Source organism: Dasypus novemcinctus, chromosome 14, assembly GCF_030445035.2.
Source record: "Dasypus novemcinctus isolate mDasNov1 chromosome 14, mDasNov1.1.hap2, whole genome shotgun sequence".
Taxonomy (NCBI): domain Eukaryota; kingdom Metazoa; phylum Chordata; class Mammalia; order Cingulata; family Dasypodidae; genus Dasypus; species Dasypus novemcinctus.
Genome location: NC_080686.1, coordinates 87,545,304 through 87,558,487, shown reverse-complemented (window position 1 = coordinate 87,558,487; position 13,184 = coordinate 87,545,304). Strand labels below are relative to the sequence as shown.

The following is a 13,184-nucleotide window of genomic DNA, read 5'->3' as shown; positions in this document are numbered from 1 at the left end:
ATTATGATTGAAAATATTGGATTTTTGGTGAACCAATCACAAATCCAGAGCATGGAAGCCCTAGAGGATAGTTGGGTTGATAAGGGGTGGGTTTTTTAAATAACACAACAGGGAAAAGAATTACAGCAACTGGACAGAGAGTGGTTGAAGGGGTGAGCCACGTATTCTGAGATGAAAAGAGAAGTATGTGAAGCTGGAGATGAAACAGAGGAAAGAGCTGGATGACTCCATGAGTAAAAGTGAAGATACATAGTAAAAGGAGAGGACTGGAGGTCAAGTTTAGAGAATGGGATTCTGGAAAGAAGGAGTCACAGGTAGGGACGTTCCCACTCAGGGAGCTCACCAGGTCCACTAAGAGAGCAGCCTGCCCAGAGGCAAGGTCTCCCATGGGCAGACCCCAAATTATCCTACTTGTCATATCTGTTCACACATCTTTGTTCCCTGCCCTGGAGTGCACACTCTATGTGCCTCTTCTCTGTCCTGCAGCTCTTGGATACCTTAAGTCAGCTTTCAGGTCTCTGATAGGGCTAAGGCCTCTAATCAAACTGCTTTTCTCAGAAGTAACCCTCCTGGGTCCTTCTGCTTTCCCTATAAAGACACATGTTCCCAAAGCATGTCACCCACAAGTCACTCTCTGGACATGCAAGCATGGTGCTCAGTGTCAGGCCTCCAGCCATACAGCTCACAAGGCCTGGACTCCATCCCCATTTCCCTCCACTCTGTTAGACGAGGGCTGCTCAGATGTGAACCAAGACCTTCTCTGATAGAACACTCTTTCTTGGACTGGTTTTCCTACCTGCACAAGAACCCAGAAAGATTACTGGGCTTATAATAGGCCTGGCATTTTGAATGCATGAACTCAAACCCTTGTGACAGTTATATAAGGAGCTATTCTTTTTTAATAGATGAGAAACTGAGACCCAGAGAAGTAAAGTGAGTCCAAGGTCACAGAGCCAAGACTAGTAATTCAAGTCTGTCTTATCCAAACCTACACTCCTAGTCATTATTTTGTTTCTAAAAATTTTTTTTGAAAATAATTCTGTTGTTTACATATTGGCAAGAGACAAGAGATAGTCCACTTCTTTGGAGGAGCACACGCCCAACAGACCACTGCCACCGTCAGGTAAGACGCTAATTCGCTTACTCAGTAAATAGGTTCTAAGCCCACCCTATGTGCCCACCGCCAGGCTTGTCTGCACTCACCAATAGAAACTTCAAAGCTAATGGGTTTGTCTCCGATCTTCCGGTCAATCATGGTAGCTTCAAAAAATGCTCCAAAGAGTAAAAATTCTTCATATTTTTCTGGCACAATCTACAGAAAAAAAAAATTTATTAGATAGGACTGGCTTTTTCTTCTTTTTTCCTAATAGGTAGTAGAATTAATGATGTTAAACTGAAGAGAGGGAGCTGTTTGTGAACAAAGCCATAACCTGTACAGCCGAAAAGCCCGCCAGAGCCTGGCCACGAGGTGCCATTTGAAACTCCTGGGCTCAAAAGCAGCCCAGATAACTTCAAACAGCAAGGCCTCCCTATTGGTTCCCTGAACGCTGACAGGTGAAGGTCGAAAGGCAATCAGTCGGGACAGCAAGTAACTGAGAGCCCCCCTTAATAGAGGGAAGGGGAAGGAGGAAAGGCCTTAAGAAGGCTACCCCGGGGCCTGACACGCTTCACACCCTGTAGCACGTCCACACTAGTCTCAGGTGTGTACATTTCCTTTTTCTAGTTTCTTAATAAACTCTTGTTACTGGCCTTATTAAAATGGCACATCTCTGAATTCTTTCTTGCAATGAAGCCAAGAACTTAGGAATCCAAAACCCAGAGTGTTCCAGTAACACTTGTTTTGCGGCTGGATTTATGGAACTCCACAGGAAAAGCAACTTAAAAGTAAATAAAACAAAATAAAGTCCCTATGGCTAAGAGATTTTAAATGGAGTCAGGATGTCATCCTGGAGGTTACTCTTGTGCCTGTCTCAGGCAGATATCATAAACTCCCAAGGTATGCAGAGCCTGAAGACAAATGTTCCTCAAAACCTAAGGACCTGCAGACACCAAAAACAAACCACAAAATAAAGAACTCAGTCAAGCAGCTAGCCTGAAGGACATTGGGAACACCCCAAATATCCACCACCCACAAACAACTTACATGATCTTCTTCTTTAAAAATCCTTGCCCAGAGGCCCCAAGCAAGACACAAATTGGGTAGCCACCTGAATCTGTGCTCCCCAAATTGCAGTGTAAGACTCAGATAAATTCCTTGCTGCCTTGCAGCTCAGTTCGTTATTTCTTGGTTGACAGCAATACTGTTTGTTCAAGGAAATAAAGCAGCTGTGAGCCCTAGAGATTTGTCGCCTCCTCCCATCAGGAAGCCCAGAACTCTGTTCCACAGAAAGCCAAATGTGGAAACCCCCACACCCCTCTAGACACAGCAGGAAATGTTTTTATTGACCCAAAATGTCAGATGGGGTGGCAGCCCCGGGCTGGATTTTAGTCACAGTGTACACCGCTTCCACACTGTCCATTGGCTGTAAACTAGCCTCTTATCTGGTCTTCCTGAAACTGAGTTTACTCTCTGGGAGGAGGTGGAAATCTGTTTGGAGACATGGAGGGATTGGGCTGTCTAGCCTGAAAGAGGGACAGCAGGCTCCAGAGCCAGACCAACATTCTTCCTATCCCAAGGCCACTGTTTCCTCACTGGTTGACTTTGGGCAAGTCATAGCCACTCGCTGGGTGTCATTTTCCCTATATGTGAAATAAACATCAAAATTGAGCCTGCAAGGGAGAAATGAGATCCTCCACGAGGTGCATAAGTACAAAGCCTATAAGAAACTCAATAAAGAGTAGCCATGATAACCTGCACCTCAATAGGTTAGAATTTATATCTTAATTCTACCCATCCTTAAAGGTCCAACTCAAGTGCCTCTTCCTTCTGGAAGCATACCTTGATTTCCAAGTTGGAAAAATGATGATGGATGATGTTTATTAAGCTCTTTTTATGTGACAGATGGGCAACTAAGAATTTTACCTCCCTTATCTCAGTAATCCTCCTCATATCTTAGGAGGTTGGTTTTACTATATTCATTTAAAGATGAGGACACAGCAGTACACTAGAGATTAAGAGACTTGTCCAGTTACTAGTAATGACTCATATTTATTGAGCACTTACTCTGTTCTAAGCACGTCGCAGGCATTAATTCATTACATTTTCACCATAAGCCTATGATGTTGGGGTCACTTTTGGAAACAAGCACAAGAAGTTAAGTCACTTACCCAAAAAGATCCAAACTGAGGCATTGTTTCCAGAGTCCAACCAGAAGCCACTGCACCATATGACCACAGTTTAAAACCAGCTGGCTTATTTGAGTCACAGTGGTTTAATTATTATGCTTCACTTACTCCAGGAAATAAAAACTCTTCATGTATACTTATTTAATGCACTTATCACTTTCTATGTCCTGCTACATTTATTTGCGTGTCTGTTTCCTTCTACATCATAAGCTACTCAATAAATGTCCATGGAATTTTCAAATGAGCATGTTTTTTAGATTAGCTGTGCTCTGCAGATATTTGGCCCAGGGTGGCTGGGCTTTGATGGTGGTGATAAGGGTGCAAGGAAGGCCAGCTGCAGCTGGGGAGAGAGGAGTATGAGGCTCCCAGGTAAATGAGAAAGAAGATGCTGCAAGAAAGGACAGCACCATTTTGGTGAGGGCATGCTCCAAGCTTCTCAGGCTCTGGGGAAGTTTGAAATCAAAAGTGTAGTGGTTTCAAAATCCACCCACAGAGGAGTGGATGTGGCTCTAGCAGTTGAGTGCCTGCTTCCCACATGGGAAGTCCCAGGTTTGGTTCCTGGTGCCTCCTAAGAACAAAAACAAACAACAAGCAAACAAACCAAAAATCTGACGCAGGGTAGCCTATGAGTCTCAGTGGTTGAGTACCGGCTTCCCACATATGAGGTTCTGGGTTCAATCCCTGACCCCCATACATTGAAAAAAAAAAAAAAATCCATCCACAAATTCTTGGACAATCATTTCCATAAAAGGTTAAGCCTAATTCTCTCCCTTTGGGTGTGGGCTGGACTTAGTGACTTACTTCTAACAAATAGCGTATGGCATAAGTGCCCTGAAAGCTGAGGCTTAGGTCAGGAAAGACTTCACAGCTTCCTTCTTGCTCCCTGTTGGGCCACCCTTTCTGGCTGAATCAGCTGCTGTGCTGTGAGGACACAGCCCACGGCGACATCCAAGTGGTGAGGAACTGAGGCCTGCCACGTGAGGGAGCCATCTTGGAAGAAGGTCCTCCAGTCCCAGACAAGTCCCCCCAACGTCCGGACTAAAACTTCTGGGGAGATACTGAGCCAGAACCACCTCACTGAACTATTCCCAAGTTCCCGATCACCGAGGAAATAAGTATTTGTTGTGTTAAGCTTCTAAATGTTGGGGTAATTTGTGATGCAGCAATAGATAGATGTGATGCAGCAATAGATGACTGCAATAGATGCAGTCCAGAAAGGAATTGATCACAAAGAGACAAACACACTCTGTACCCCACACAAGTTCGCTGTCCCTTGCTCTCTGCTAGAATTTACCTCTTCAGATGGCCTCAGCCAAACATCTTAGAGATAGACATTGACTTCACCTAAGAAGGTCTTCTCCTAGCCCTTTTCTACTGGGCATACCCTGTTCTGAAAAGAATGGCCAGTCAATACCCCCAGCAGAGAAGACTGAGAGGGACAGATACAGAAGATATCAGCACAGTGATTGTTGAGCCTCCCACCATTGGGCAAAGTTCAAAGTCAAGTTTCAAAAGTGGGCATATTTCTTAAGAAATACAAGCAGGTGACACACACACACCCAATCACCTCAAGACAACATCAATTCTAACAACAGCACACATACCCAGGGAGTATTCCCAACACATGAGTTCAGAATAGAGTCCCAAGGAGGTCCACAAATCCAAAGCCAACCACCGACAACAGGTGGAGAAGCAAACCATGCAACAACATGAACAGTAACAGGAAAAACTGTGTTGTGTCCCTGCTTCGCATGTGCTGAGGATGATGCTGAAACTTTAACACGCCTCTCCTCACTTAGGCCCCGGAAAAAGGTTTAACAGAGAGACATTCTTTCCCCATTTCATTGATGGGCAGGCTGAAACTCAGGGAGGGGTTGGAGAGAGCACCATGACTAGAACCAACCCTGAAGATTTCTACCCTGTGCTCCAACCTCTCCCCTCATTGGTTCTTAGGGTGTATCAGGTTCTAGCAGTAAAAATAGAGTTCTGCTGGGCTAAGGAGACCGGTCACACATAATCCTTTTATTTGTCTAGCATCCCCTAGGAACGGACAGTTCTAGGAGAACATTGTCTCCCTTCAGACCAGAAGTGATTGTCTGGTGGACCAGAGAAACACATGCCAGAGGTAGAATCAGTCAGCTGAAAGGTGGAACCTACCCACCTCTACTAAGGACACATGAGGTTCTTTCATTTGTTTAATTACAAATTGTTACGGCTAAACTAAACTCTTGGGAGGTTATTTACGTTAGTCTTCATTTTGGAGCCCCAGATCTCTTTTCCATGATACAGAAGTGGACTGAGAAAAAAATGTTAAAGTGCTTTATGGTGATTAATAAGCAAGGGTAAGAGTTGCCTTGGAGGAGCTGATGCTGAATGTATGTAAAATGGTTAATAAGGGGGATTGTAAATGTGGGGAGATGGTTAGAGTTGAAGGCAACACACTATAGTGAGTATAATCAACACTGCTGATTTTTAAACATGGTTGTGGCTGAAAGGGATAGTCTAGGGAGGTTAATGTCAGTTGAAAGAAAGCTAGAGGATAATCTAGGGAATGTACAATAGTAATTTTAGCAGTGGATGGTGATTGCGGTTACTAGTACAAATACAATAATGTTCCTCTATTACAAGGTGTTAAGAACATGAAGATACATGGGGAAATGAAACTAATGTAACATATAGACTATAGTTAACAGTAATATTGTAATAATATTTTTACAGCAATGGCAAAGAAGATACTACATCATGTAGGAGTTAGTAATGGGGAGGTATAAGGAGGGGAATGGGATTTTTCCTTTTGGAATAAAGAAAACGTTCTGAAATGGACTGAAATGATGATGATGACAGTACAACTCTGTGATGACTAAGAGCCACTGAGGGTACGCTTTGGATGGATTGAACAAGGCAGGGGACTGATTAACACAGTGAACCCCGAGGTGAAGGATAGACTGTGGTTAACAATACAAATATAAGAAGGTTCTTTCATGAACTATAACAAATATGCAATACTAATACATGGTGTTACTAATAGGATGGTTTGTGGGGAAAACACACCAAATATAAGCTATGGACTCTAGATAGCAGTAACATTATGACAGTGTTTTTCCATCATTTATAACAAATGTGTCATAGCATTAGGTGGTAACAGGATGCTGTATGGAAATCCTGTATAGGCATAATTGTTTTGTTAACTCACAACTTTTCAAACAAAAAACAATATGTTTTTAAAGAGTTCCCTTGTGTTGTGACTTCCCCCCAGGCTTGGGGCAGGGGAATAATTTATCCACTTCTCATGTTCCAGTTGGTTACCTCCTCTCATTTTTCTGGCAACCAGAGCATAGTCTATGCCCTACCACCCACTCCCACCAGCTCCCCCAGAGCACTTTTTATTTCTCTTTACTTTAGTTTCCATGGGAATTGGGGCAAGGGGTACCATGAAGGAGTTTATTGGACCAACTGCAGGAAACAGGGCTCTGGACCAACGCCAATTCTGCAGGAGGATGATACACATGCAGGCAAGCGCCTCTGGGAGCCGTGGCAGGTGCCAGGTCTGCTCCGCGATCACCTTGCAGGTGAGAGCCACCTACCTCTGGGGGGACATCGAAAGGTTCCACCTCAACCTCGGTAGAGTTAGTTTTGCCGGAATCCTGCTGAGATTTTCCATGCTCGGTTTTGTCTGGTTTGTCCTTACTCGAGCCTTTGGAAGACCTGGAGTCTTTGTCCTTGGAAGACAACTTGAGCTCCTTCAGGGCTTTGGAAAATTTAGACTCCTGTGCCCCTCCTGAGAGGATTTCCACAGCAATTTCCACCAGGATTCTACCCCTGAATGACACGCCTTCCCCAAAGCCTTCATTCATTTCCTGGTAATCATCCATCAGACTGTGGTTCCTGGGCGAGCCGTAGAGGTTGATCCAGGCAGGTCCGAAGGTAGGCAGAAAGCCTGGAAGACCCCGGACTTTTGTTACGTGGTTTCAAGGTTATTTTTTCTTTTACTTTATGAAAATTATGCACAGTCATTTCACAATGTAGACTATGCAGAAAAGGCAAAAAAGAAAAATTGTGCAAGGTATGCCATCACCCAAAGACAACCGCCACTGTGATTTTGCTCTATTTCCTTCTAGTCTTTCTTCTCTGCATGTCTTGTGATAATACTATAAATGACAATGTGCATCCTTTGGTCTATCCATTCACCCATCGTTTATTGACTCCTAACAAGAGCCAGGTACCATGCTAGACACAGCATAGTATGGCAGAGAGCAGAACAAATACACATCTACGCTATAAATGCTGTGAAGGAGCTGTACTTGTGCTGTAAGAACAGCTAGGCTGAAGGAGAGGCATTAGCCAGCAGAGAGAGCAAGCGTGCTCCAGTCAGAGGGTACAGTGTGTTTAGGGTGGAAAGGAGCATGGAGACAGACGGAACCAAAGGCGTAGGCAGGGCTGCAGTCCAGCGAGCAAGCTGTGTGGGAAGGGTTTGGATAGGTGGGCAGGGCTTGCATCAAAGACTTGGAGCCTTTGGTGAGGAGTTTGGACTTTATCCTAAAAATGGTGGGAAGATTTTAAAGAGATGTAAGCAAAGATATGACACGAGCTCTTTGTTCTAAGATCACTCTGGCTGCTGTGTGAAAGTTATGAGTGACTGTGGGCAACTGGTTAGGGGACCATGTCATTGTCAGAAATGCAGGCAGCAGTGCTTGGACTAGGATGGCGGTGATGGAGACTGAGAGAACTAGGTTTTAAATTTAGAACTGAAAAGACATGGTGATTTTAACATACTCCATGTAAGTATTTTTCTTTGTGAGTACATAGTGTCTTAAAAATACATAGCATCTATGAGAATATCGCCGTGGTAACACATGGTCCGCTTAGGCTCTGTCTCCAGGCAGCACTGCATGGTGGTCCTGAAGGGGCACTGCCTGGGCTCAAACCTTAGCTCTGTCACTTTCAAGCTGGGAGGCTTTGGGCAAGTTTCTTGCCAACCTTTGTCTCAGTTTCCTCATCTGTAAAACAGAGATGCTAATAATACCTCTTACCTATCAGGATCAAAAGAAATAATGTCTATTAAGTACTTCACAAAAGACCTTAAGAAAGGCTCAAAAATTTTAATGATTGGGAAGTAGCTGTAGCTCGGTGGTTGAGTGCCTGCTTCGTATATACGAAGTTCTGAGTTCCATCCCCAATACCTCCTGAAATATATATAGATATTAGTGATCACAATAAGTGAAGTATCTTAATTTGCCTAAATATGCTCCCATTGTTGGGCAATTAGATGCTTCCATATGTTTAACAGTTATCAATAGTTTTATGTCAATTTTTTTTTCCTGTGGATTGAATTCTATCTCTCCTTTGGAGAGAGTTTAAGAAATGGAAATATTGTGTTAAAAGGGGTAGAAATATTTAATGGCCCCTGGTGTCTATGCTTTAACTCACTATACACATCTTCCTGAGCACTAGCAAGACGTTCCTGAAAAACTATCTGTAAAACACGTTGAGAAATCGTGTAGATGGGCTGAGTGTGTTTTCTATGCAAAGAAATCCTGTGATAAACACTTTTGTGTTTATCGATAAATATCAGTGGATATTTATTGAGGTCCATCTATAAGGAGCATACAAAAGTATAAGTCTTGTTCTCTGCTCTTGAAGAGCCTTCAGTTTAACCAGGCAAGAAAAATAAAATAATTACATGTCATGCTAACTTCATATATATGGCATATAAGATATGTAGTATATCTATGATGAATATTTATGTATGTTTACATACATAGACATGTATGCATACTTAACACATACATATAATCAGTCATGAATTTGTAGTTCAGAGAAAGATTGCCTTGAGTTCAAAGGAGGGAGGACTTGTTGCACTATTTAGGGAGTTATCACCTGTAATTTAGGTTTTGCATATAAAGAGTCTTACACTGAGTGGACGCTCACTTACCTGTCTCCATGTAAATGACCTGGTGGACTGGCTGGGACTCCCCTTGCCCCCGCCACAGCCCTCTGAGTATGCTGTGAGCAGCACCTCTCTGCTATGTCCATGTTCTCTCATCAATGAATTGTGAACTTATAGTGCTATTTCTTTCCCAATCCAGTTATACTCATTGCTCCTAGTATTCTCGTTAGTTAACGTAATTTGGAATATTATATACATTTGTAAATACAAGACTGAAAAGATGGCTTTCTGCATAAACTAAGTTGAATATTTTGGAATCACACAATTGACTCAAGTTGCTAAAAAAAACTGCTATTGAATTAAGTATATGTAGGAAAACTGTAAAAGACAGGACAACTGTAAAAGACTGGGGAAAAAAAGAAGAAAACTCTATAAGAATTCAGCCTTTAGTTTCCTTGGCAGGGTTTTTGGTTTGTTAGTTTTTGCAAGCAACATAGAACATCTAATCAGGAAATCAAAGAAAATCACTTGGCCCAGCTTCAAATGATTAGAGAATGAATTAGAAATTACAAAAAAAAATAGTTATAGAGAAATACATAGGGAGTATATTTCTCATTTCTAAAAATACCTTCTTTCAACGATTTTTAAAATTAACTCACCATACTTTAGAAGAGGGTATCTTCCTCTAAATAAAAATCACCTCTGTTATAAACATAATAAGTTATATTAACTGCTGTTTTCTGAAATTGGTTTGCTTGTCCTAAGCACTATAAAATTATAAGAATGTCCTAGTGGTGCAGTATCTAAAAGAGTTGGCTCAATAGGAAAACTATTACACTGTCTCCTTTCAACTTCTCCTCGTAGCACTACCAAATAAGCCAGGACAGGCAAAAAAAAAAAATTTTCCCCTCTTTTCTGCCAATGTAAATGTTAAATGAAATGCTTCTTCAGGACCATAAACCACAGAGATAATTGGTACGTGGGAAGGACTCCACATTCCCAAGTCTGATAGGAAGTGCTGTTCATTTGTTTGGGTTGGAAGAGGAGAAAGAGAAAGGCAGACTAAGGAGGTGATGGGTGCTTTCTGAAAGTGGTCCAAAAGAGGATGGAAATTTCCCTTGAATATGCTCAGTCTAAGAAAGGGAGACATCGCTCAGTTCTAACAAAAAACTGTAACTGCTAGAGACATTACTAAGAGTAGTAACTTTTGCACTTTTTTTCTTCTCCTCTGAGAATGCTATTTTCATCTCTTGGAATTTTTCATTCTCTTATATCAAATAATCCTAACACTAAAAGAGACCCTAGAGTTCATCTAATCCAGAGGTCAGCACACATTTTCTGAAAAGGGCCAGATAGTAAATAGTTTAGGATTTGTGGGCTAAAAGCAATACTGAGGTTATGTAGGTATTTACATATTGAGAGACAATAAATTTCCATACATCCTTTGGGGACCATTTAAATACATAACAACTATTCCTAGTTTGTGGGCCATACAAAACTATGTGGTAGGATGGATTTGGCCCATGCGCTGTGGTTTGCCAACCCTCGATCTATTCTAAAATCCTCATTTTTCAATTAAGAAACCTAAGGCCCAGAGAGAGAAAGTGACCTCCCTAAGGCCACACAGTGATGCCCACAGAAGACCTGGGACTAGAGCTCGACTCTGCCCACTGCCCTGCACCAACCTCAAACCACAGACAGCACAAAAGTGTAGGCGCCTAGCGCCTGTCCTGCTTACGTCCTCTTCTTTTAAAGATGAGGGCTCTAGATCAACCATTTCCAAGTCAGACACCTGCCCCTTTACCTTTGTCCCCATCCTGTTCATTGGAGATTTTCTTCAGGTCGATGAAATGGGTCGCCAGGGCCACATCGTTCATGCTGCCTTCATCCCACACCTGGATCTTCACCCTCCGACACAAGGGAGGGAACATTTCCTTGAAGATCACCTGTTCGTGCCACACAGGATCTGCACAGTTCTTCTGCACTGTGGTTCGTCCCTAAAAGCAAAGCTGGACGATGTGAACTGTGGACGGAGGGGAAGCTCTTATCCAGCTGGAAAAGTAAAGCGAGTTGCCAAAGTAGCGAACCTGTTTCCACCCGACCCCCGTTCAAACGTTACAGCAAACGTTACAGATGGCCTACTCAGTGCCAGGCATCAGGATGAAGTTGAGCAAAACACAGGTCTATCCTCAGGAAGCTCTCATCGTCCTAATGGGGTTGGGGTGAAACTAGCATCCATGTCATGAACAGGAGCTGTTCCATTCAGCTCTGCGTATTCAGGGGATAAGGGGAGGCCCCTAGTTCATGTTTTAGGAAAATGTGACCTTGTGTGAATCACTTCCCCACTCTGAACCTCAGTTTCTTCATCATAAAATGAAGGTGATATCCTATATAACCTCCAAGTCCCTTCCAAATCCAAAATACTACAATGTTCACCCCTACCAAGGGGAGAGGTCAAGGTAAGCATATATTTCTAGGCAAGGGACAACATGTGTATCTGCTGGAACCTCACAGTCCAGCCATCAAGGGTCAAGCTCTGATAGTTACCCGGGCCGGGGCTTCCAATGACTCTTGAGTGGGGAACAGAGATGTCCAGGTTTACATAGGACAAGGACTGTGGAGCCGATTAAGAGAGGCGGTAACTGTATAGGGTCTGGGCACTGGGATGAGAGAGGAGGCCTGTCTGCCTGGGTACCTGAACTGCACCCACTCACTCAGTCTTCATCGTCTCTAGAGGAGAGCAAATGGGCAACGCTCCCCGACTTCCCTGCCTGTGGGAGTCATGGCCTCATTCTGACAAGCTTTCCTTTTCAAGGCACTTCCTGTTTTTCATTCCAACTTCATTTCATTTGCCTACAAATGCCCAGGGGAAGGGAAAGGCTGGGTGCAGGCCTGCCAGTGGGGGGAACAAGGGTCCCTCACCATCTGCCCTGCAAAGGAGACCTCCACGAAAGGATCCACGAGGTCCTTGCTGTCCCCCACAAAGGCTTTGGTGACATTTGCCATGATGCTGGAGTTCATTTTGGGTAATCCTTCAGCTTTGTAGAGTCTCACATAGAACCTGGCCCAGGGTCTCTCGGATGGAAAGCCTTGAGGAATCAAAAGGTTCCTTCGAGGGGAGCAAAAACAAACAGATTAAAAAGCTCACTTCAAAAGAAGAGAGAAAAGGTAGGCACAATTTAGCAATATAGGAGAAAAATATGAAAAGATCAGGGGTCATCCTTGAAAGTAGTTTTTTCTTCCCAGTGTAGATGATGGCCAAGTGTTGGAAGGGAGAGAATGCAAACCTATCCAGGTCTTGGAATTTTAGAATGAATGTTGTCTCCCACCCTGTACCCTAAGGGAGGTACATTTAAGACTTCTCACTACACAAACCAGTCTTGAAATTACAATTCCTTCAAAGAAAAATCAGCTCAGCTCAGGAACAGCTTATCTATGATGAGTTGTTACAGGAAGGCGTATCTTCTATGTATGTCTTAGAAGCCATCCTCCCAAGGGGGAGCTGTTCCTTTGGCCTTTGAGGCGACACATCTTGGTGCCTCTGATAGAGCAGAATCTATGTGCCAGGAACTCGGCAGTTCCAATGGGCCAATAAGAATAAGGGTGGAAAGAAGGGAAAGAGACATTAAAGTGGAGACATCATTCCTCGTCTGGCCCTGGCTGGACCTCTCACTTTTCTATCTGCTCCTCGGCGTCGAAGGTTTTGGGGTTGGTCTTTAAGATGTCGCCTTTCCCAGTCACGCTGATGTCACACTTCAGGTACCCCTTGGTGCCAGTCCTGATGTCGGCAGGGTCTGTGAGCAGGGCCCACTTGTCACAGAACTGATGGCCTGTAAAAATGTCCTGACAGCTCAGGTATCCTGCCCAGATGGGCCTGGACGCCCCACCCCAATTTCCTCCCACCCCCGAAGTCCTCCCATAAGCCCTTCTCCCTCTGCTGTCAGCTCTTCTCGGCTATGCCCCAGTCTCAGGCTGCCTCCTTCTTCCTGCCCTCCTTTCCTTTTGCCTCCCA

General features: G+C 43.7%; 1 protein-coding gene across 1 annotated transcript in view; it reads right to left on the bottom strand.

Moving 5' to 3' along the window:
* The window catches only part of FER1L6 (fer-1 like family member 6), a 155,112-nt gene that overhangs the window by 90,991 nt on the left and 50,937 nt on the right, over window positions 1-13,184 (bottom strand). Inside the window, exons 8-12 of the mRNA XM_058275995.1 lie at window positions 12,846-13,002; window positions 12,095-12,281; window positions 10,977-11,169; window positions 6,870-7,222; window positions 1,204-1,312 (exon numbers count right to left, since the gene is read on the bottom strand). Of these exons, the coding sequence (XP_058131978.1) occupies window positions 1,204-1,312; window positions 6,870-7,222; window positions 10,977-11,169; window positions 12,095-12,281; window positions 12,846-13,002 (999 nt within the window). The remainder of the gene's footprint in view (window positions 1-1,203; window positions 1,313-6,869; window positions 7,223-10,976; window positions 11,170-12,094; window positions 12,282-12,845; window positions 13,003-13,184) is intronic.